The sequence below is a fragment of the Ascidiella aspersa genome, chromosome 3 (assembly GCF_963924565.1).
Source record: "Ascidiella aspersa chromosome 3, kaAscAspe10.2, whole genome shotgun sequence".
In the NCBI taxonomy this organism is placed as follows: domain Eukaryota; kingdom Metazoa; phylum Chordata; class Ascidiacea; order Phlebobranchia; family Ascidiidae; genus Ascidiella; species Ascidiella aspersa.
In genome coordinates this window covers 21512586-21538001 of record NC_139449.1, presented here as the reverse complement: position 1 = coordinate 21538001, position 25416 = coordinate 21512586, and the positions used below count along the sequence as shown (strand labels likewise).

General features: G+C 34.4%; 3 protein-coding genes across 4 annotated transcripts in view; 2 read left to right on the top strand and 1 right to left on the bottom strand.

Moving 5' to 3' along the window:
* LOC146160789 (centrosomal protein of 135 kDa-like) overlaps positions 1-2344 on the top strand; it is a 29605-nt gene extending 27261 nt beyond the window's left edge. For both annotated transcript variants that reach the window (XM_083386119.1, XM_083386120.1), the window contains 2 exons: positions 1018-1122; positions 1495-2344. In XM_083386119.1, coding sequence (XP_083242245.1) covers positions 1018-1122; positions 1495-1633 — 244 coding nt within the window. In that variant the 3' untranslated portion in view covers positions 1634-2344. The remainder of the gene's footprint in view (positions 1-1017; positions 1123-1494) is intronic.
* A 2482-nt stretch (positions 2345-4826) lies between these two features.
* On the top strand, positions 4827-11109 carry LOC146160788 (folate receptor alpha-like). Its single transcript, XM_083384069.1, has 7 exons — positions 4827-5034; positions 5651-5839; positions 6080-6224; positions 7047-7207; positions 7679-7748; positions 8028-8141; positions 8318-11109. Exons 1-7 carry the CDS (start codon positions 4849-4851, stop codon positions 8539-8541), a joined length of 1089 nt encoding a protein of 362 aa, XP_083240195.1. The 5' UTR covers positions 4827-4848; the 3' UTR covers positions 8542-11109.
* Positions 11110-12467: 1358 nt separating this feature from the next.
* LOC146160787 (WD repeat-containing protein 55-like) lies at positions 12468-19519 on the bottom strand. Its single transcript, XM_083384752.1, has 8 exons — positions 19306-19519; positions 19143-19240; positions 18484-18571; positions 18342-18414; positions 17792-18001; positions 17063-17232; positions 16791-16919; positions 12468-13246 (listed from the first exon to the last, which is right to left on the bottom strand). The coding sequence occupies exons 1-8, from the start codon at positions 19467-19469 to the stop codon at positions 13012-13014; spliced, it is 1167 nt and encodes a 388-aa protein (XP_083240878.1). The 5' UTR covers positions 19470-19519; the 3' UTR covers positions 12468-13011.
* Between the last annotated feature and the right edge of the window lie 5897 nt (positions 19520-25416).

Sequence of the window (25416 nt, the reverse complement as noted above, 5' to 3'; positions counted from 1 at the left end):
ACACCAACTTTACCTAATTTTATAATTGAACTTAAATGCCCTAAAACACTTCCAACTTTATAGTGCTGGCACGTCTTGATGGCTCGAGAAAGTCATGTATCTATCAATATAAGATTAGCCGTTGTTCTGCAAAGTCACTTTACACATCAAATAATTCATTGATTAGCTGGAAAAAACTAGTTTTATATGTATTAAGTTGAAATTAATAATATATCTTTGATCAATATAAGAAGTTTGGATACACAGCATTATGACTGGATCGGCGTGTATCGCCCTATAAAATGTCTTGATTGAAAAGGAGTGCTAAAAAAGACCACCTCGGTTTGGGGGTCACCTATTACCTGACAATACCCTTTGTCTAGTTATTTTTAAGTGTCATTTAAACTTCGTTGCGTGCGAGCGGCTCCTTGTAATACTGAATGCAGATGTGCTCGTGTTGCAAATGTTGCATACACTGCAATTTTAACAAAGTTTATTAAATCGCTGAATTCGGAACAAAGTCCTACTCATGAAATAAGATATTGCTGCCAGGCATAATATATAACAGAGTGTTGCTCATCCAGCAGTATAATATATAAAATCGAAGAAGTTTCGACGTCCTATACAGAACGTCTTCATCAGGATACTGACATATCATGTAAAACAGATTCCTTATAAAGCACTACCAAAACCCAATATTCAGCGACGTTTCACAAAGCATTGTTAAGCAATAGTAACCCGTAAGTGGCAGCAGTAGTGTTGCATTGTTTGCAGAAGGACAAAAACAAAACAAAAAACAAGTAAAATCTAAACTGGTTTTAGCAATGCCCTAATACCTTTCCACGAACAAAGGTCACGACTTATAGACTGAAGGTTAAGGTTTGCAGGGATAATTGCCCAACAGGGGGTAACTGCCTACATGGCACTTTTATAAGACCGTGCTCGTTAAATCTCCCTTTTTCTCTTCTGGCGCTAAGCTACTTTTAAACCTGCCACGTAGGCATTTTTTTCCTTATTTATTCACGCCATTGTTCGCAGACAAAGCATGAACCGCGAAGTGACCTCACTGCGCGATCGCGCGTCGCAGTTGGACGCTGAATTGGAGGTGGCCAAACGACACCTAACCAACGAAAGATACGAAAGGTGACCTCAACATTTTTGTGAATGTTTTATGTGGTTTTCAAAGCCAGTTGGATACTTTTAACCGCGTATCTGAAATAGTGTTTATTAGTTTACAAAAAGGTTGTAATTACTTTAAACTCCTAACTTGAGTGCACTTAAGTAACCCTTTGCAGATGACTCAGTTTAAATTAGGCATTGACCAAGAAACGCTGACTTCAAAGCCTAAATGAATTTGGTAAATAACCGCAGTGTATGATAAAAGTATGTTTTTATGTTTAATTCCGATGATCTTTTAGTTTGGTGTTTGTTACTTTCATATGAGATTTGTTAGTAACATGCATAAAACGACTTGCAATGCGAAATTTTGACGTTGTGTTTTTAAATACATTTTAGGGAACGAGCGGTACAGGAACTTCGGCGCCATGGCCTCCCGTCACCGGGACTTTCACGCCTAAGTCGGCCCCACTCGCCCACGGGACGCCCCCGTTCCGGTAGCCCCAGCCGGGTCTCGTTTATGGACGACGCAAGATAATTTATTTGTTGATCTCCGCGCGAGACGAATTTAAGTCGCACGTGAATTATTTCCCAACAATGGCGGGTGCGTGATCAGCACCCCTACCGATTGACTTACCCGCCCAACCAAAGTACATTGTAACCTTTTTTGCGAGTTTCATCTGTTTATGTTGTAGTTTTATTATTACGTTGTATTTCCTATTATATTTGCTCGAGTTATTTGTTTTTTCACTTTCATTGAAACGTCCCAAGATTTCATTTTATCAATTGCTGGATTAAAAGTTTAAACTGCTTTTGTAGTACTACTGGAATGCTACCCGCTCAAGTCTTCCAGCGTTACATATAGTACCTTGTTCTTGGCGATGTTTTCTACATATTTCGTACAGCAAACTAGACGATGCTAAAATCCAGTTGACTGTACATAACTTCGTCAAAATGATATTGTAGTTGATATGTGGTTGTCGTTTCAAAAGTTGAATTGTTAAATCGGAATACGTAAGATAGGTCGCAATCTGCAATGAATGTATTACGTATGATCTCCGCATAGGTTGAACCATAACTACAAAGCAATATGCAAGAGAAACCGAATTCTGTTTGTTACAAGAAGCTCGGCGGGAAACTTGCGCATTTCCGTTTGCAGTGATTTTGTGAGTTTTTGTCGTTTTACTCCCTGGCAGCCCGCATGTGTAGTGATTCTCATCAGGCGTGGAAAAATATTGTTGCGTTCTAATGCAGAATAAACATTTATATTGTTTTTCACACTATTTGCGTCTTTGTTTCAAATAACATAAGTGACACAGGTATAGGTAAACGTCTAAAGTTTTGTGGTTTAAAAATGATGAGTAAACCTACGTTTCTTTTGAACATTTCTGTATTTGAGAGCCTACGGGTAGTTGGAAATATCATTGTGTGTTGCCTATTACCCATATAGTTTGTTTGGTATACATGGAAAAGTGCACGAACTTGTGCCCGCTGTTTTATCAGATGGCAATCGCAGATAGGCCATATTTAAGCATGTCTATAGGAGAACAAACGTGCGTTGACGCAAATGCTTGCAAAGCTTTGGTCGAAAACAGATTTTAGGTTAAAACCTGAATTTCTGATGAACAACGTGTATATTAGTGCTAGCTGGGTGCACGTGCAAGAAATAAGTCCTATATTTGGCGAAAAGTAAAACCAACACCGAAATAACAAAAAACGACAGCTCTTCAAATTTACATTTCTGTAGTTTAAATAGGCGAGAAGTACATGGCCTTACGCCTCTATAGAGACTGCAAACCCGCAGTGAATTTTTTTTTAAATAGTTGGGAATAGAAAGGTTTTTGTACATTTTTAACTTATAGAAGTAAAAATAAAGTTTGGTTTTATTTTCTTAATGCGATTTTGAAATCCGGTAATCCTTTAGTCCACCATTACAAGGGGTAAGGAGGCAGGTTTTCAGACTTTAAGCAACAGTATAGAGCAGTGGTTCTCAACCTTTTATGGCTTAAACACCCCTCAACAATAATAAATAGATTGCGGCACCCCATAAAATATTTTTCATGGGTAATTCACTAGAATGTCACAACAAACGGAACTGGAACAACACACATCAACTCTACACAACGTAGGAAGTCATACTCTAATCCTACACAAAAATGAAATTTTTAAAGATTTTCAAAAAATGTGGGATATATCCTTTCAATCCAACTGAACACAGTGACCTAACCGTTTATATGTGACAATTTGATTTCTATAGGTTTCTTGGAATCTAAACTATGTTTGTAATTTATCTTATCCCATTTTGATGAACAAATTTTGACCTTAAGGGACCATGCGTTTCATTGCACCCTCTAAAAATAAAAGCTTTTTTTTCGTGCGATATAATGTAGCCTACCTACCGTAGCTTACGTGTATTAAAACTTACGACGCAATCTTTTAAAAAAATTCCATGTCTCCAAGCAAAACTCCAAGATCCGAGCCTAGCTTAACCATGTTTTTATTTCCTGAATCTAACAGGCACACTTTTGAAATGCAATAAATTTTATCGGGGTACATCGGTCGTCATGCCCGACATATCCCCGACCACGTTATTTTTTGAAACAAGTGAAAACTACAGTTTCATAAATCCCTGCATAAAATACGAAATATGCTTCTCTTAGTATAAGTATTCACATCCCTTTACCAGCTCCACCACAAAGACATTACACGAAAGTCATGTTATTTTTATGGAAAATTTTCTGTAGAAATCATGAATTCCAGTAAAAACACAAGCAACCCTGGCTTTATCATACCCATTGATGTTATTCCGTTATTGGTCACTTAATAGCCTACTAAGTTAATTAGTGTGGATTACTCCGTAACGAACGTTCTCATAAATACGATAAAATTCGTAACTTATATACCAACACGTAGCGCCAACAGTTGTCAGTGGGTAGTCAAGGCGGTCGATAAAGGATGAACGACAACGCTGAAAAGCAAATGTTTGCGAATTGCGACGTCGCCGACATGCAACAAATATGAAGCTTGTTAGAACGCAGCTCGAGCGGCAATCGTCTGCTGAAGGTCAGCGCCTTTAGCCGATTCAACGATGAACCGAGACAAGTTTAAATCCCTTCTTTTTTTCTAGGCATCTCACTTAGTAGGCTATAGACGAGAACACCTTTAAGGCCCGTTTACACTACAGCTACACTGAGCGGAGCTGAGCTGCACTGGGCGTGGAATTGTTTTCACTACAGCTGCAGTGAGCTGCGCTGGGCGTGGAAATCGCTCCAAAGCGTATTTTTTTCCAGCTGCACGGGGCTTGAGTTTAGCAAAGCGTGAAACGCTCGCAACAATAGAATTTAAATGCAAATTACGCCCAGCGCAGCTTAGTGCAGCTGTAGTGTAAACGGGCCTTTAGACGCATAAGGTTTGCACAGCAAGGTTGCGCTAAAGCGCCCCTGGTGGATTTAATAACATGTGTCTGTTTGTTGACTTGTTTCTGCTAGGATTGTAAACATTTCATCGTGTGCCAGTGGTCAAAGAAAACTTCAAAGTAATCGTTTAGTTGTCAGTTTCCTGTCAGGTTTGAACAACTGGAGAAGGATGATTTGTAGATACACCTAATCAGGTTGATTGCAGAGTGATTAGTCAAAGTTCAGTCTTCTTGACTATATTTCAGGTTTAAGCATTTTTGTCCTTTGTTTTTATAAAGTTGTGAAAGCTGATTGCAAAGCCACAGCAATCATTAAACCTTTAATTTACATATTAAGAATGGTTGTACAGCTCCATTTGTCATTAAATATAAGGATGCTGCTTTCTGGTGTAGTTTGTGCAACATTTTTGCTCTGTGTCATTTCTGCATCAAATCTACCTAATGGTCACAAAGATTCTCTAAATGTCTGCTTGGATGGAAAGCACCACAAAACCTCACCTGGACCTGAAAACAATCTTCATGGGGTATGTGTATTAAGTAATTCTATACATTTTAGTTGGTTGAGAATTATTTCAACATTTATTGAATATTGCAGTCATATTTCCTTTTATAAACAACAGTTATTGTAATGACATAAGTCACTGTTTTACAATGGCTTGCCTTGGCGAGTCCTTTTACTCGAATTACTTAAATCATTGTGTCTAGTAACTTGGGTTTAAATTAAGTGTTTTCAATAAATATATTTTTAGATAAAATTGTGTTATTCTTGATTTTTGCAAGTAAAGCCATTTGCCTGAATGTGTGTTGCGTTTTAATTGTTGTTGATTACTTTATTGCTCATAATTTGAGTTTACCAATTTTAATACTTAAACTGTTTATTTTTGTTTTAATGACTTGAAGTTGACTTGTTCTCATAATGACTTGACTTGGGCAACTCATGACTTGGACTTGACTTTTTTTGGCCATATATTTTTTGCTTATTTTTGCCAAAGACTTAACTTGGACTCAACTTATTACTCAATTGACTTGACTAGTTGAGTAATTTCACCATGACTTGTTTGCAACACAATAAACAGTAGTTTGTTAATTAAAGTTTGGCAAGTCACAATGCTAAATTACTTGGTATTTTACTTAAATTAGTGCAGCGCATGGAATAACAACTCCTGCTGTCACAATGTCACTGCATTCCACTCAACAACGGAAGATGCCCCACTATACGGTTTTAATTTGAGCCATTGTGGTTCTATGTCTGAGGAGTGCAAAAATTGGTTTTATGATAACAATTGTTTCTATGAATGTTCACCCAATGTTGGACCCTGGACAAGACCAGTAAGACTAATAAGTTTTACCTGTAATTAGTAAATGTTTGTTATTTCACTATGTGTAAATGAATTAAAGTGTTATTAATGATGGTAAAAAAAATTCTTGAAAAATGTTCCCAGTGTTTTCCAAGCATCTTAAATTTGTTTCATCTCTTTATAGGTTGCTTGTATACAGCAATATTAAAGCTCTATTATTTAGTATTTTCTTACAGTCTGATAAATATCCTATCTATCTATCTGGTTTCAGGTAAAAAGTCGGTATCGCAACGAAAAGATTGAAAATGTTCCATTGTGTGCGAGTCAATGCAATAGCTGGTGGTCAGCTTGCAGGAATGAAAGCACTTGTGTCGAGCACTGGAACATTAACTTTAAGTGGACAAATAATCCCAGAGGTGGGTTAAGTTCTCATCAAACGTTGCTTTGTTTGTGGTTGCTGTTCCAGTGTTCCGTGTTCAGTTGGTGCAACCAATGTCCTGATAACAAACGCTTGTGTGTGCCTGCTGCCTTTTTTTCCAGGAAATAGCTGGTATGGAACGAAATACTCTTGTAGTCACCTATTGTATAATATATTTTTTAATCAACATGCACTCATTTCATACCTCAATAATCCAAACCACTTTGTTTCATCATAAAATGTTAGTTTAAACCAGATTAGCAGAAGGCGATTTTTATTACCAAAGCATTGTAGTCCACCCCTTAACTACACTTAAACAGATTACAAACCCACCAACACTGGTATAGAAGTTGTACAAGTTTAAAAACTGATTCTGCACAGTAGTTTCCAAACCTTTTCATTTCGTGGATCATTTTGTTTCCTTTAATGATGAAAGCCGTGGCAATTTTTAAAACAAATAAAATTTCAAAAAATGTATAACAGTGCAATATTAACTGATACAGTTTAATAAATACTCACACAAACTACTACACTTTATACAAGCTGTGAAAAGATTAACTATCAGCAAATCTTAACGTTAATAGATGTGTTTAGGCTAATATGTTTTATGAGCCCTTAAAACTCTCTTATATACACTGATCTGGGACAGGTGAATAACATTTTTGCATCCCTTCACTGCACTTATATATATATTCCTTTTAAATGTGTTGTATGTAGTTTTCAAAAAATGTTTGTTTAGCTATAAATATTCCTGATGATGAACGATTTATTGTTTGTAGTTTGCAGGTAACCATGCATCATACATTTAAACTTATTTTAGGTAATATCTGTCCACCTGATAAGCCTTGTAAATCGTTTGTTGAAATTTTTCACAATGCTACTTATTTCTGTGAAAATGTGTATGGACCCTATGATTATAAGGTTGTTGAGGACACGATGTGCATTCATATACGCTTCACTAAACAAAGTATGAATGTTAAGGTTAGTATTTTTGCCTTGTGGTCATTAGGCATTACACTGTTTCTTCTACTTTGGTAATCATTACCAGTGCTGTCTTGGCTTTGATCTAGCATATCATGTAAAATGTTTTGAATAAAAATTCGAAACTATAAACAAACTGTAGTTTTATAATAATAAATCCTAATAAAGTATTACACACCTCTGAATACTTTATAAAACATGTTTTGTTATTTAATAGTGAAAACTATATTTATGTAGGGCCTTAACATTCAATGTACAGCTTGATGTAGTATATAGCATTGGACTTGGACATAATTGATCTGTTTTAAATGTTGTAAATAACTATTTTTAGAAAACAGAATTTTTACATATGAACATGTTTTTTACCGTGTACATAATAAATAACTAAATCTATTTGCACTGATGGGTTTCAGTATTAATGTGATTTTAGTTTATACATAAATACACCTAAAGATAGTTAAATTTTAACAGGTTGCTGAATATTATGCTAGAAAAGCTGCTGAAACAACAACAACAAAAATTCAAAATTCCAATGGATCAAGTAAGTGTACTTCTCTATACCGATATTTTGGGTTTTCTTTGATCTACACAGTTTTATAAAATTGGAATTTTAATGTGTAATAAGACCAGTTTTTGTTGATGGTGGATCCCTAGCTTGTTTGTTTTATGGGCCTTGCCTTAGCATATTATGTTGAATAACAAAAACTGCTTTTCAAGATTTGTCAGGACTGCAATTTCATAACGAACAAATCTAACAATTTGTGCACTTTAATTTAAATAATTATTAACCTGAATTTAAACAATTTATTTTATTTTGCAGCCGACTTTGTTCCACTCCCACCTTATATTCCACCATCGGAAACCCCGCCCTTGCAAGTTCACGGAACAGTTGCCAGTTTGATCATTGCCATTTTAATCATCATAGCAGCTTGTGGTAAAACTTGAAATAGTAGTTTTGCTTCTTCCTATCTAAGACTTCCTTTGATAGATGTGACTATTGGCTTATAAATCATTTCCTACAATTTGTCCTTCCTGAGCATTATTAAACCCTTTTTCATTATATTCTTTAGATCTGACTTTATCAATTAATAAAATCCTTTTAAATTTTAGTTGGGATTGCATGCTGTGCCTATCGCAAGTGGCGACCCAACGCGTTTAGGCACCAGGGAATTCCAGTGCAGTTTCCCAGTTCCATAATTCGGTCGAAGCCTGTGGTCACTCCACATGGAGAGGATCGCATGGCAGAAATGTCGTTCATGCAATATGATGATGATGATGAGGCTGAAGATGATGACACTCCCAAACTCAATGGTTCCCTGCAAATGAAACTCTAGTGAAATGGTACACTGTATGTATGAAAGTTTTTGGTTCACCTATCAATCACATTGATTAAACTTACTGCTAACTTGGCAACACTGCACAAAATGACTGACAACCACCATAAACCCTTATGCAATAGTTTGAGAAATATTGTGGCATATATTCATTATTTAATTCAAATCTAACACGAATCAAAGTAGTGTCTGTCCTTTAGTGGTAGTTGTTGGCGCCGTTTTCTCTGAATTTTGTTTAGAAAATTGTGCCTTTTCCCCAAAGATTTTCATCAACATGTTTTGTTTAACTAGCAAATGGACATATTGTGTGGAAATGTTCTCTTTATTAAAATTTTAACTACTTTTTACTAGGCACCAAAAGTAGATTTTTTAACACCATTTTTATAGCATAAAAAATATTGATTAAGGTATTCAGAGACTTTGCAGCTAAAAAGGCCTCTGTTTTTGTGGAACTGCGTTAAGTTTAATCAATGCATTTTTTTAGGCTTGCAATGTAATTCTACATGTCTCATGTTATAATTAATAATATTCAAAACAGTCTTATATTATTTACCCCATTCAGCTACATAAATTAGTGAATGTCACTTTGTTTTTTAACCGAGTATAGCTTGCAACTTTACGGATGTCAGGTCAGATCTGAACAAAAATATGTGCTTGAAAAACACTGTATTTTTAAACTAATTTTTTATTCAGTGGTTAACTATCTGAAGATAAATAATGGCAATAAGTAACGATAAATAACTGCCAGACCAAAAAGTAATTATTCAAATCCACATTTAAATAATAAAAAGTTTTATTTAAAAAATACACTGCTGCTGTACTGTTACCCTTCTACATGCCTCAACTCTGGAAGGTAGATTTGTAAATTCTTTGTAAAAAGGTACAATCAAAATCTTTTCAACAAAAAATAATAATAATGTAAAAATTGTAATTTATTTGTATATATTGTTTAAAATTTCTTAGGTTCATTTTTTGATCCCAGAGTGTCAAGCAATGTTATATTGTATTTTTAAACTTGTAGAACTACCCTTTTTGTCAACAAATGCCTTTTAAAAAAATATCATTAACAACACTTAACTTAATATGTCTGTATCATGAAAACAGTCCGTTTTATTATATTCAAAATATGGTTCTTTAGAAAAAATATAATATTATTAAAAGCAAACTTCTTGTAATATAAAAGCACTCATGTAATGAAGAAAATTGGAGTTATATTTCTGAACACTAGTCGACTAAAAAGTGTAAAGTCCTTAAGGTTTCACCTATAAAATTAATATTTTGCAAAATATTATTAAAAAAACATAATTGTGTTTTACATATGTTATTATTGTCAATATGTGTACTAAACGAATATGCATTTAAGCAAGCGTACTAGCTGTGTTTGCAAATGAGTATAAAGCTTCTAATCCTTTTTTCTATTTTGAGGCATAATTACATTGCATTATTTGGCTATAATTCTACACGTGGCAAGAATATTCGTATAGACTGTTTTGCAATAGGCCTATTTGTAAATAATATCTTATAAGTGCATGTGTTGGTTACACATCCATATGTTAAATCTATTTTTCTATGCAATTCATTGCATACTCATGGTACCACAACATAAACATATTAAAAGACACATAAAACACAATAATATTTGTAAACACACAACATTTTGTGTCTGAACTTTTCATTAACAATAGTCAATACTTGGTTTTTTTACTTTATTTTACCTAGGGGTCATCAAATATTCAACAACTTTTTTACCTTCTGAACGGCCAGCCATAATTATTGTATTGTAGTGGTGTCAAACATGCAGCCTTTTATGAGCCTAAAAAGTATGTGTTTGTGTGTTCCAAAGGTTTTGTTTTCTGAATTCTGCAAAAACACTGTACATAAACTACACTGTTGATTAAACACATTAAATTTGCATGCAATATTTCTGTGTTGGTAACACACGCATATTGTTTCGAGGCCAACCAACATAATAAATGTTTTGTTAGGCTCTAACTCTAGTTTGGCATCACTACCGATTTGTTTGCAATATTGTAAATACTTACTTCTGGCCCTACCTCTGTAGTGTTTAATATAAGTTTTCATCTGTATGTAGTGGTCTTCTAAACTATGTTTCACTCAATTTTGCTAAATCACACTACAGCCAAGTGAACCATTTGTTATTATCTTTCTGAAATCTTGTGCTTTTTATTTGCAAAGTTCTTTTGTCTTGGTGTCTATTTGTAGTTTTAACCAATGTCAGTGTAGAGCAAATATTGAAATGAAAAAATATATTTTTCACACTATATATTTTTGTTTAATTTGCATACATTTACTTAATTAGGCTTGTATATGGAATTTAGAATGATGTGTTGATTCTACATTTTCCCAATTAAAAAATAAACTGTACCATTTATTTTATTTTTATTGCAACTAATTTTATGCATTTGGCTCTCTTCCGTCATCCATTTATAGTATGCTACACTTTTTGATGTGTGTTTTCACAATTTTCAATCGCTTGTTCCAATTCCTGCTTTCTCAATTGCATGTTGCAAAAGCGCCTGCTTTTAAATACAACATTTGTGCCATACACTCCAGTCGTTTTTTGAAACAGTTTATCCCAAGGGTCTTGCAGAATATAATACAAAAAGTGTCAGCGAAGAACTCTCCCTGTTATCATAAACTGAAACAAAACTTAACCATTCTGAACAATAATGCATACATTTTGTTTGCATCACTTTTGTTCAACTGTCTATTATAAAAGTAAAGTTGTAGTCCTAAATTTGTGGAAATAACTCTGCTTGTTAAGTTGGTAAACAGTTAATTTTTGTCAATTAATCTAGTTGCTAAACTTAATTGTTTACAATTTTATTTCTTTAAAACAAGAATATTAAAACTATACATCTATCAAACGATTGTACTAAAATGTGAGATTATCAAATGTTAATTTTTTTTTATCGTGTTAACCTAAGAGTGCCCCCTTCTGAGGTGATTTTTGATTGCAAGCATCCTTTACCTACTGCGCCCAACCACTGAATTTCTTTTGAGGTTTTAGTACAATAAAATACTTTTAAACTGTGTTGTTATTTAGGGCTTTAGGCTCGCTTGTTCCAATTCCTGCTTTCTCAATTGCATGTTGCAAAAGCGCCTGCTTTTAAATACAACATTTGTGCCATACACTCCAGTCGTTTTTTGAAACAGTTTATCCCAAGGGTCTTGCAGAATATAAGACAAAAAGTGTCAGCGAAGAACTCTCCCTGTTATCATAAACTGAAACAAAACTTAACCATTCTGAACAATAATGCATACATTTTGTTTGCATCACTTTTGTTCAACTGTCTATTATAAAAGTAAAGTTGTAGTCCTAAATTTGTGGAAATGACTCTGCTTGTTAAGTTGGTAAACAGTTAATTTTTGTCAATTAATCTAGTTGCTAAACTTAATTGTTTACAATTTTATTTCTTTAAAACAAGAATATTAAAACTATACATCTATCAAACGATTGTACTAAAATGTGAGATTATCAAATGTTAATTTTTTTTTATCGTGTTAACCTAAGAGTGCCCCCTTCTGAGGTGATTTTTGATTGCAAGCATCCTTTACCTACTGCGCCCAACCACTGAATTTCTTTTGAGGTTTTAGTACAATAAAATACTTTTAAACTGTGTTGTTATTTAGGGCTTTAGGCTAAGTAGGACATATAAGTATTTATTTGAATCATTTTTGACTATAAACTTTTTATTTCGACCTTAAGAATTTAACCAAGTTTTACTAAATTAGATAGGAAACCTAAAATATTTGGAATGATTTACGTTAGAGCATTTAAAATAGTTAATATATACAAAAATGAATAAATCTTCATAAAATTGTTACATATTTTGAAAGATGACATTTCACTGAAAATGTAAATGTTTAAAGAAAAATGAAATATCATAATGCGTTTACACAGAATTGAAGTTAAGATATTTTTAATGGCTCATATTGACCAATCCTTATAAAAGTTAAATTGTGTAGAGACTTTTGTACTTTACTAGCGACTACTTAATTGTAGGCCATTTCCTGGAAAATACAAAAAAATAAATTCAATGAATGTAGGCTCCGGGCTCATGAAGTAGATTTTTGAATATGGGTAAACTAATTATTTTATTAAATGCCTGAAATTGAACACATTACCAATACACTTAGGTTTCTAATCTAATTGAGTTAGTCGTAGATCAACTTAGTGCTTTGAATACTTTATGTAATGGTATAAGTAAACAATCAATATTTAGCAAACTGTATAAAAAAAAAGACCATAAACATTTTATAGTGCGCCAACCATAAAACAATCACGGTTCCGGGGCAGTAGGTAAACGTTGAACAAAATCAAAAATCTTGAAAAAAGGACGTGGCCTATTATCACGATTATAACCCTGTATTCACTTGATTATAACCTATATTTATGACTGTTACCAGGCAAACAGTTTTAACCAAACCACAGGTTGTTACTTTTTACTATCTTTTATTATTGGTTGAAAAGTCCTTGCAGTCATCAGAGACACTGCCAGAATCTTCACTTGAACTTTGGTGATCCAGAGTAGGTAATTGTAAGTCTCTATTAAAATCATTAAAAAAATCTTGCTTTCCACTGGAAACACCACTTTTAGTCATTTTTTCATTTTTCTTTTGTCTTGGCTTTTTAGCTCTTGAACTAACGTTTGTGTTCTTAAGATGGTCCATACTCCAAAATCTGAATGGTAAATACAAATACAACTTAATGGATAGTTGTTTATTTTTGTCAGTTTTGTATAGAGCAGTTGTGCCACATAACTCTAGGGGTGTGTTCTGCGGTTACTGCTATACCCTGCCAGGGGGATAGGCAATGACTACAATACACAATCACATAAGTTAAATACATCAAAAAGTAACCTTAAACAAAATAAACATAAACTTCAAATAAAAAGTTTATATGTTTCTCTAACATTTGTGACATTTTCAAATTTTTTACTTTATCTTCTTGCGTGTTAGTCATACCATTAAAGTTTAGTGCTGCTATATTTCGCTGTGCGAAAAATGTGCAGTTTTTTGCCAGAAAAGCCTTGCTACTTGCTACTCAATATTCATCTGACATTAGGGTGGTATCAGTGCCAAATATCAAATTAACTGGAACACACAATAGGACCTAAAAAGCGATAACACCTAGAGCAGAATAATCTATAAAACCATAATATTAAAACCAACAACATAATAATGCCAAATATGCAATAATATCCACGACTATTTGGTAATTAGTCCTATTTTGGTCTTATTCCGAAGTTAATGTTGTTCTGATTTTAGTCTTATGGCTGGAGTCCAAATTAACCTGCGCCACAAGTTATACTTTGAAAAGAAAGGCCTCCGAAAATACAGAGGAAACTGTGGTTCTTAATGTTTTTTCTATCACTCCACTTTTGTAATTGTCCAGTGGTTCACCAAACATTATTACCTATCTACATTTCAAATGACCCAGTCTGACATAGCACACTGTTTTATTTAACTTGGTTTCAAAAGAAATCACCATGTTGCCAAAAGTTTGGTTCTTCAGTAAGAAGAAAACTAACAAATTTTGCACAAAAACAAGTGCTTTAGTTTGGTCTTTATAGGTATTTTATTTAAAGCCTCAGTCACTCTTTTAAAAATTAAAAATTTGTATTGGAAGAACATTAAATGCTTTGAGACAACTAGAAGTCACACCTCTTGCCAAGCAAGAAAGTATAGCTCAGGCCAATTTGCTGGCAAAAAAGTATTACTTGGGTAAGTTTGGGCCAACTTAAACATTTAAGGGTTAAATAAGTGCTATACAAAAGCAATTCCGGATTTTTCAATTATATCTCATTATTTTAAAATGAAAATACACTTCTTTATCATGCCAAGCGCTAAATGTTAATCGCACAAAGCGCAAAACATGCATTTATCTGGTTTAAACAGATAAACTTTAATTTAGGAGACACAATGCATTGGGCACACAAAAATTTGTACTTCTCGATATATTTTATAAAAGTAGATTTTGACAAACATATTGTGAAGGCCATTGAATCCACAGTTAGAAGGCTCTATATCAGTGGTTTTCAACCTTTTTGTTCTCAGGACCCCTTTTAAGTTTTTGATAACTTGCACGACCCCCCAATTACAGTGTATGATACATAAACCTGAGTAAATAAAAAAAAAACATTTTAAAATTGGCACAATTCAAATAATGAAAAAATATAGTCTAGGATTGTCTCAAAATTTGGCTAAAATGTGCTATGTACAACTAGCCAAAGTTATGGTTTGAGCCCAGGTTGCCAGATGCTTGGTTTAGGATTTGGACATTGTTGGTATGGTCAAATAATATTTAGCATGCACCTATAGTGCGAGACCAAAGGGAATTAATGATGGTAACTCTTCTTGGTGAGCGGATAGTCGTTAACAGCAGTGCAATAGTAAAGCTGTCTGTAAATTCTATTTCCTTTTGCCAAAATTGCAGAACCAAAATTTATTACTGAAATTCTGTGAATGTTTTGGAAAAGGCTATGTAAAAATGTATGATGCCGCTGAAAAATAGAAATACTTTGCCTGTAACCTATTGTAAAACTAGCAAAAATGTAATGTAACTTGACCTAGATTTCAATTTGGAACTAGAGCGCCCTATACTACACCTGACCTGACGCTTTTGTGCTGCCCAGAGTTAGTGTAGAAATACGCATTAAAATCGTATTTATGTTGTTAAAGTTAGTATAAACAAAGTTTGGAGGCCTTGTGAGCCCGTGGTTTTACTTCATCCAACAATATTTCAAATAAATTAGGATAGATAGCTTAATTGTCCTAATGATTTACAAACCGTCGGGCACAGCAGTTAAAATTAGGACAATTTATCGTTTTAATTCAATTTATAGCAGTTTATCGTTCTCTTTTTAGGCCATTCAATTAAACTTTAAGCGTTCATTCATTTTTATTAGACATTGTTAGACTGAAACTACGTTTGATTCATTAATTAAAAAGTGTAATTGTGACGTCATAAACGCGACAGGTTCACTGCAGCAAAAATCACACAAAGATAATTGCTTTTGCTTCGTTTACAGTGCTAAACTTTTAGTTCATATTGCCTAATTCTTAATTATTTTCTTTATTGAATTCCACATGGCTACCCCCCCTAGACAACCCCTTGGGGGTCGTGACCCCCAGGTTGAGAACCACTGCTCTATATAAACCATGTAAAACATTCATGTGAAGGGAAAAGTTATACATCGCATTTGTGTTGTTTAAAAAGGTGTTAATAACAATGCTACGGCCATATTGAAAAAAAATATATATATAGATTCGCCAGACAAATTTGGGCTAAACAACTTGAAAACATTACACTTTAAATTTTTCGCTTGTGATTTTACGTATTTTGTTTAAAAAATGCTATCTTTAGGGTATGAATTAGATTAGTGTCAGGGTTCAATCATACTTTTCTCCCTATCTATCTATCAGAAAACCTAATTAAACTTTTATTAAGTTTACTATATTAAAAATTGCCACCTAAATCTGTTGATTTTCCTTTAAGGTTAATTAATTTGAGGTAAAGGTTAAATTGTTTTTTAAGTTTTTATAATTTTTGGTTCAAATTTTTCTAGCAAAAAAATTATCTGTATTTCTACATTTTGCAATAAAAACATTTTTTTTACAAAAACAATATATTGTTTATATTGTACAAAGAAGTCTGCACTCTCATACCATGCTGTTTCCCGAAACCACCAAATTGATTTTGGTGGCGCTTCAATAATAGCACAAGAATCAGATTACAGGAAAAGATTATTTTTGGAATCGTGGAATATTCATAAGAAGGGTAACACCATGAACGTCAAAACTGACGTGATGATTTCTGCATGCTACAAGCACCTGCTGAAGGACTAGAGGCAGTCGCTAATTACTTTCTTATCGTTTAGTTGCTCGCGTTTATTTCTGCTTTTTTCCTTTTTTGCTTTCCATTTATTGTACGAGCGTTCAGTGTCAATCACCCTGACGAAGGCGGCTTGTATAGGTTGCCGAAACGTTGGTTAACAATTACAATTACCAGAGGAGCTGTTTTTGATTTATATTACCATGCCTGGTAGCAACAGTTTATATAAATATATTGTTTAATGATTTATTATATTTGGCCTGAAAATATTTAAAATGTAGTAAGACTACCGAAGCCCATACAGAAGTCGGTAGCATTTTAAACGTTTTGAATGTCTCTTTATTGATTTTCAACATATTTTATTTATTTTTAACATTGGACATTTTTTTACCTTACTGAACTGTCATGGGAGCAACTTGCTAAAAAGGATCCATCATGGGTACAACAGATCTTTTCAACTGGCATTCCTTTGTGCTCTCCAACAACCCCAAGGAAACGATTGGGCAATATGTGAACAGCTCTGCATTAAATGTATTTGTAGTAAAAAGTTCATTTTCGAACACAGTTTAGCAATAAAAATAGACGGTATTAAAGAAACAACCTACTAACGCCAAGAGAAAATGATCAAAATGGATTTCATCAGGTCTTCTAAAAAGTACTTACCGAATCAATCCATCACTTGAAGCAGTGCAAAGAATGTCATCTGTCACTCTTGCCATATGGTCAACAGAACCAGGGTGACCAGGAAAACGGTCAGAAATAGCAGCAAATTCATTCCAATTGTAAAACAGTAAGGGGCCATTTCCAGTCCCCACAACTAGCTTTTTATTGTCCTGTAAGCGAATATTCTCATAATTTTTAATGTGGCCATTTTTTGAAATATTATCAAACTGCCCTGCCAAATGGAGATAAAAACCATTAACCCTTATCAAGCAGATGGATATTAGTTTGATTGCATTAATGACAACAAACATTTACATATGCAGCTCTTATAATAAGAATTTTCAACGACCAGCAAATGTATAAAACTTATTGAACTTAGTTTATGAGCAATTTGAATATTAGTAAGTTTAAACATATGTTATTTGCCTGTAGCTCCAAGAAAATAAAATTGAAACACATATGATATCGACTGTACCCTAATCTAAAACAATGTAATTTAAAAGTTTATATTAAAGTTTAATATAAGTGTAAGAAATGTTAAATACTTTTCATGTCTAACTTAAACATTTGACATTTTCCAGCCATAACAGCAAAATTAGTTGCATATGTATGTCTATAAAAAAGTATTTTGTATTAGTATTTGATAAAATCACTAAATCTCCATGCAATCGTTTATTCCTAGGTTTACTTTAATATATGAAAAATGTGTGATAATTTAAAAACCTTAACCTTCATAACTGTTGCACACAACAAATCACATTCCTCATTTTCAGATTGAATGATAAATTTCCTCTGTCGTGCATTGAATGTTGCCATGGTACCATCTCCACTGACAGCAAATATCAGCCTCCGTTTGTTGTCCACTGCAATTCCGCTAATGTAATCTTCAAACATTTTTTCTTCCATGACTGCTGTGTCACCCTTTCTTAGATCCCATACCTTTTGAAATAATAATTACACTTACAGGTAACATTTCACTGTTTTATTGATTGGCATATAAAAAAATGGCATATATATTTTTAGAACCTCTTTGGACACTACTATCCTAGTATAACTTAAATATTAAGTACAATCTAAAGTTAGATTAAATAAAAAGAAATTAAACACCTTTTATCTATGAACATTTATTTGAAGAAACTTTTAAATATAGGTGTACTTTACACAAAACTATTGCATTTTTAGACCAAAAAATTGCGACAATAATATTTGGTGTTTAAAATCTTAAAATTGCTTTGTTACAGTAAAAATAAAAAAAGATATAAACATTGTTTGCACAAACCTTTAACTGTCCATCATCATCCCCAGAGGCAACAATATTTTGGTCAATTACGGCTAGGCAGTGTGGAGAAGAACTGACAATCACATAAAAAATACATATGTATGCAATAAGTCATACCCTTACTAAACCATAAATTTTGTACCTGTGTACATTTAGGTATTTTGAAGAAACTTGACCAGTTGAGCAACATATCGTTTGAAAGTTGTTGTCTTTTGTTAGAACATATATTTCTGATAAACACACAATGTAGTATAAAAACATCGCTAGAAAAATACTTCTCTATTATATTTGTTATTTAAGAATCCTAAATACATTGATGGCTTAAACCCCTTTAAATCATTTTCCAGATCAGCATTTTGTTTAGCTTTACCTATTTCATTTTTACAGTTTTGTAGTTGTTGAAAAGTATTTATATAATGATTGTTTGGTGAAGAATTTTAACTGGTATTATTATACAACAATTACTATTTAAATATTATTTTTAGTGTGGAATAGTGGTTTATTTAACAATAAAAAAATATTTTATTACACATAATATCAACCAAATACCAACAGTAGAACTCTAAATTTACTCAGGGGATGAAAAACATTTTTTGTATGCCTACAGTACATAGTCCCACTTTAGATAGATAGATCCGTAGTTCCGAGGGGGGGGGGGCAAAAGACTGTTAAGTCATAGAATCAGCTGCCCCCTGACTGTGATTTAATTAGTGTTACTTTGAACATATTGACATATTTAAAATAGATGCTAAAATGGTATTTTTAAAATTACCTTAAATATATCATTTTTAAAAAACGTACCATTTCCTGTAGAGGAAAAGGAAATGCATCTACATGGTGCTTTCGCCACCCGCGTTTTGAACTGAATACTTGATTCCAATTCTGGTTCACACTTGTACCTTAAAAAATTTGAATATTTTAGTTATTCAATCTTTCCATAAATGCAAACTTAATTGTTCATTACATGGCAACGTAGCCATTCATGTTAGCTGTTGCCAAGGTTGATGAATCAGTAGGATGAAAGTTAATGTCGACAAAATCAGACTTTCCATGAATTGTTCTTGGACGCTTTACAATACCCTCTTCAGAGCTTTCTTCATCTGATATCGAGGAATCCGTATCAGACATAGTTTTATATTGTTTAAAATCTACTTAGGTTTTTTACAAATAAAACATAAAATATATGACCTAAGGATCAGATAGGTCCAAAAAGTAGGGCAGACTTTAGCTAGATCTTGCGGGTTCATTTGAAGGTTTTTACTTAACTCGGGTGTTTTTAGTATTTTCAGTGATTTGGGTTGGGTTTGTTAAAAAACTTGCAGATGAATTTCCACATTTTCCAAAATGTTTTCTAATAATGATTTTAAAATAAATGGTAGATAAGAATAACCAAACACAATGAAACTTGAGTTCCATTGCAGAAAATCATCAATCTCTTTGCTTTTAAGTAATCAACCAAATTAGTTTTACAATTCTAAAAATTTGCTACATTGTTTAACATTCGCAATAAATAAAAAAACTACTTGTTTAGCACTACCTCTACTATTGTTTCATAAATAAACTACAATAGTTCAGAGAGATAAGAGACCTTAAAATCCTGAAAAAAAACTTATTTATTTTATTTCGCTTCACTCAGCTACATTGAGTCTGAGTTTTTATATAAGAAAGTCGCGCAGAATGTTTTGTTTCTCTTGGGTAAAGCCGGCACTAACGCAACCAATTGATTAAATTATGTTTTCAATTTGAAATCCAGTGTCAAAACTCAAAACATTGTAACGCTTTCATGCTATATCTAGGTTAATACATACACAACGTACTATCAGATTCATACATGGGTATTTTCCCTAAACCAAATATCCTCAGCGAGGTCATTGTTGTATAATATGAACGCCAAATATTTTATTTAAAAGCGATGACCAGGAAAAACATCAACCAAGTAAAAAAACGTCTAATAACAGCGACAAAACAATAAAAATAAATCCGTCGGAAAAAGTCCTAAATCCGTCGAAATAAGGCGTTAAAGGTCAGAATCAGGCCTAAATAACACTTTAAATAACCCCAACCCCACCCCTAAGGACATCACTAACTCCCCTAATAATTTCAACACTAGCATTTTCTAACACCACTCATTACCCACCAATAACCCCAAACAGGACCAAATATCCGGTGCCAGCGGCGCCCTGACGGCGCCGGTCAGACTAGGGCCTCCAAACGTGGTCACCAAAACGGCCGATGCCATTGCCAGACCGATGGTCCACGATTGTCCTATACCCTACCCACAGGTTCGGGCGTTATTTGGCCATTTAGGCCTTGTTCCGATGAGTTTAGGACTTATTCCGATGAATTTCGGACTTATTCCGATGAATTTAGGGCTTATTCCGATGAATTTAGGCCTTATTCCGATGAATTTAGGCCTTATTTCGATGAATGTAGGCCTTATTCCGACCGATTTAGGTCTTATTCAGACGATGTTGATATGCTGTACTGGATAGCTTATTACTGCGTATTTGGCTGTATTATGTCGTTGGTCTTAATACTATGGTTTTATAGATTTTTCGGCTTTGGGTATTGTTGCATTTTAGGTCCTATTGTGTGTTCCCGCCTATTTATTACCATGTAACTTATGTATAATTGCAATGCTATTTACGCATACTGCTATTTTTGTTTTCTTGTATGTATTTTCAACCCATGACGTCACTTCGTGGCGTAACTTGTGACAATAATTTTTATGTACCCCTTAAACAAAAAGTCTTGATCCAGCATTTCCATACAACAAAGGCTATTAAACTATCTTTTATTTGTGGAGTCCGTTTAGCCACCCAGTGGTCCGTTTTGCCCCGTGCAAAAATCGGCAAAAGCAGTTAATTTATTTAAAAGCTATGCTTCTTTCAGTTGTTTTTTTAGCATGCATAGGAATAACTTAATTTCAGTAAGACCTTTCGATTGCCACCCGACTCATCAAAAACTATTTTGTAAAACTCGAGAAATAGCATTTATTCCTTACGGGGTCCGTTTTCCCCGCCTTCCACTACATTCGGTAAGAATCGGGCCCTTTTTAATTATTACCAAGATTCGCCGCATGGAAGTAGCCTATACCAAGACAGAATTGCGGCTTTTATAGTGGGTCTCTATTTGGTAATTACAACCGTCGGGTGCGTCGTTGTTTATCATTTTGAACATACATACTTGAAATGTCATGTGAACTCTGAGACATATATTTTAACTATTAAAGGTTTTATTTTGTTAGAATATTAATACTGTTTTATAGTATTTATTTTTTGTATAAAATTACCCAAAAAGTACCTCACGCACGTAACATAAAAAGCAAATATTTTTTAAGAGGTAAATTATGCTATCAAGGAAGCATGAAAGGTTAAATAATTCTATTCCTTTTTTATATTACCCTGGAAACAAACCTGCGAATAGTCTCTTAAAAATAGACCGCAAAAGTTTTATTAACATTGTTCAGGGATTTATTAAGCAAAAACAACGTTCGGCCGCAAACCACAGTCAACGTAATGACCTTTATATGGAGGCCGCTTATTTTGGGCAAATCCCGCGTTTCATGTTGCTGGCGACGGATTAGCTCCTTTGAGAATTTCGTATAGTTTCTGCTTTCGTGCAGATTATCTGGAGGAGCAAACAACAAACAAACGAGCGGGCGACGGGGCAAGGCAGCGATGATCAAGGCTTGCTGTCGCGTCTTCTCGTCTTCATTTGGGTGGCGTGAGTCTGCAGGTCGGATGTTTCAATCCTGGGCGACAAAGAATATCAGCGCCGCCGATGGAGTATTCGGCGAGCCAGCTTAGGGATTGATGATTTAAAAATTAAAAATTATCTTTTATAAACAGAACGCTTTTTGTTTGTGTAGATATTGCGGACATTGCTGGCCAGTAAAACCGTTACCATAACGTATTAGCAACTGGCTGGCAACCACGTGTTAGTTAACAAAACATATTACAACGGATTTGCAAGGATTAAATGGACCACAAAACAAAAAACTCCCGTTTTAGATTTTGACTAATTTTAGGCACGTGAAGGCAAATGGAAAACATTCGTATATTGCCGTCCATTTGTCGTTACCGCCGTGACTCGCTATCGCAACACAAAGCTATTGTGAAAAGTCGCGGGAACTTGTCATTTATAATGTCTGCCTTTTGAGTCTACTGAGCTGTGTTGGGAGTATTGAATGTATTTAACGGAGGGTGCAGCGCAAAAAGTGTAGCCATAATTTCCTCCGCGCCGATGGCTTTGTGTTTGTGTCGAAGAAAGCGGTACCTAAAGTCGCTCGCAGAATATTAAAAGCTGCTCCTGGGGCGCTTGTCGTAAGGCGCTGTAGGTAAATAAACTGATAATCTAAGAATACCTTCTTATGTTAGCCAGATAGAAATTAGCGTTAGATGTAAGCACAGTTGCAATACTATAAAATGCAATGCGTTCCCGTAGAATGAAATAAGTTACAAAGAGCAGGTTTATCAATTGAAACAATTTTTTATTGCATTTTCTAGTAGTAAACATTTTCCCTTTACATCTCTTTGGATTGTAGGTAAAACAGCGTAAACGGGAAAAAAGAAAGTATTAGTTTAATGGGTAACGTGAAGATAATAAAGCAAAAAAACTTTTGCTATTTAGAACCTAAAAGATATAGTTTATTTTTCTATAATTGCGTTTATGATTCAGGTTGGGAGAAACCATATTCAGTAAATGAAAACAGCTTTGATAGTGAAATGTCGGTTTATAACCACAAACATTATATGTTATATAATGTTAGCTTCAAGTACCGAATGTAATCCGTAAATACAATTTGTACAGTATGAAGCAATGTGTCAAAATTTGCTATTCTCACCATGCATGGAGATACGACAAATCCAAAAGCATTTACATTTCATTTGTATTTTCAGTTTTTTGTTAGTTATAGTTAACTTCACATACCCTCAAATGAATAAGTTTTACGTCACCGTTGGCCAACAGCCAAATCTTGGCAGAAGACAAAGTCTACCCATCAGTAAGTATACAGTTTGCGTTTTGTCATTTATCGACTAGCAGTTTTGTAAGCTTCTTACAAAAAATGATTAAGTATAATTGTTACTTAACATATGTCCTATAGTTATTTTTTGAACTCTAAATCCAAGTAAATGAAGAATAAGTTATAAAACTAGGTATAACGTTCTGATGCCTATTTGAGTAGAATAATATTTAACTGGAGAATATTTTATTATTTATTTAAGTCAAATAAAAATTTCAATATTTAGCAAGTAAAACGAACACCAAACTACTGAACGTAAATGTAATATCCTGTGTAAGTAATGGGTCGTTTTAACTCGTTATCTTTAGCGTGATTAAACTTCCCAACAGGTAAAATTTTCTATTAAACTCGATCCGGGATAAGTGTCGCATTGGAAATTGGAAGCGCGTCACAAAGCTACGTAACAGTGTTTTATTTTTGCCTTGGACGGTGTACCGTCCGTTAATGTCAGCACACCTGCTTCATCGTGTTTCCTGCGAGGCAAACTACCGTTTATTTGACCCCTGGGAACAATGACTCTCGTAATTGTGACGTTACGGCCCCACCCTCTATTCGAACAAGCCCTCATGAATCAATCAAACCTACCAATGTGTTTATACGTCTGTTATGTACGTAATCTTATTCCTTTTGGCCATACTAGACCGAGGTAAGATCAAAACCACAAAATTCGGGCCCAGTCACGTTTATTTTCGTGCCCGTGACTTCAAAAGTGTGTGTGAATTGAGCATATTTAATGAGCATTAGGTAAGCACACTAAAACGTGAGTAAATTGCCCTTGCTGATTCTTATGCACTTTAACACTACTACACAAAAGTTCACTACCATCCACCCGTTACTGAACAGCGAGTTCCCGCGATGTTTGAACATCTGCCAATAAGTTAATTATTAATTTTTATATCTTAAGAAGGGTCGTAATAACACCTCTGAGTTTGACGATTACCTACGTTCATTTAGACTGGATGTAGTGTTGCAAGTATTATTGAACATACGATGGTTCTTAAACTATTCTTTTTGTCTTTTATTATTATCAAAAAGTTGCACTGTAAATATTACGTTGCAAGATTAATTAGAAGTTGAGACATGATATATTTAATCATTTTTTATATATTTATAAGTCAACGATGCTCGAGGTTGTTTAACTACTTCGAAATGTGAAAAATCAGCTTTGTTTGATCTGCGACAGTCGCAATATTTTCAAAAACAGCGGAAATTGGACGTTTATTAACGAGCCAAAAAACCTATGTAATAAAGGATGCAATGTGGCACGATCGCCCGGCGTGGCGATAAAGCGCCAGTGGCAAACCGGCAATTATCGGATCCCGTTCGGCGGAGAGGAACCCGCTCGAAGCCGTTCTCCAAAAACGGTCGTAAAGAGAAGGGAAGCGTGCTGACTTACCCGGGGCCCCATCAGACGAGATCGGCGCTTTGCGCGGTGCGCGTATTGGGAGCGATTTTGCCCGAAAACACGCAGCCTTCGAATCAGCAGCAACAGCAGGTTGCTGAGACGCGAGAAAAAAAGGCCAAGTCGAGACAGGTGAGACGGTGAGTCAGCCTGTCATCGGCCAGGGGGAAAATCTTTTGTCGCCCACTGTGATTCCTCTCTGTCTGGTGTAAACACGGCAAAGGAGTAGTGGGTCCGCCTGGGCCGGACCGTTTGCCCAGTAGGGCGCGTTCTCTGCTTCTGAATGGCAAGAACCAACTGCAGGTTTTAGTAGTAGATTGTTTTTGGCATCGCGTGGTCGGTTGAAAGATAAGCACTAAAATAGATTCGCTTCGAGCATGTTTTTTCGTTGATATACGCGGCACAAGGGTGAAGTTGTCAGAACAACAGGCTCATCAAAGGAGAACGGGCCATTCACTGCGAAAGGCATACCAGGTTCATTGTTGAAAAACAGCTTTACCAGGTTCATTGCTGAGACTAGAAGATTGTTGAGTACATACTGAAGGGTTGTTGTTCCGTACATACGAAAATGTTTATTTACTAGGCTTGTTTAGGATTTCAGAATGTTCATACCCAGATGTTATCAAACTTTAATTATACAACTTCTT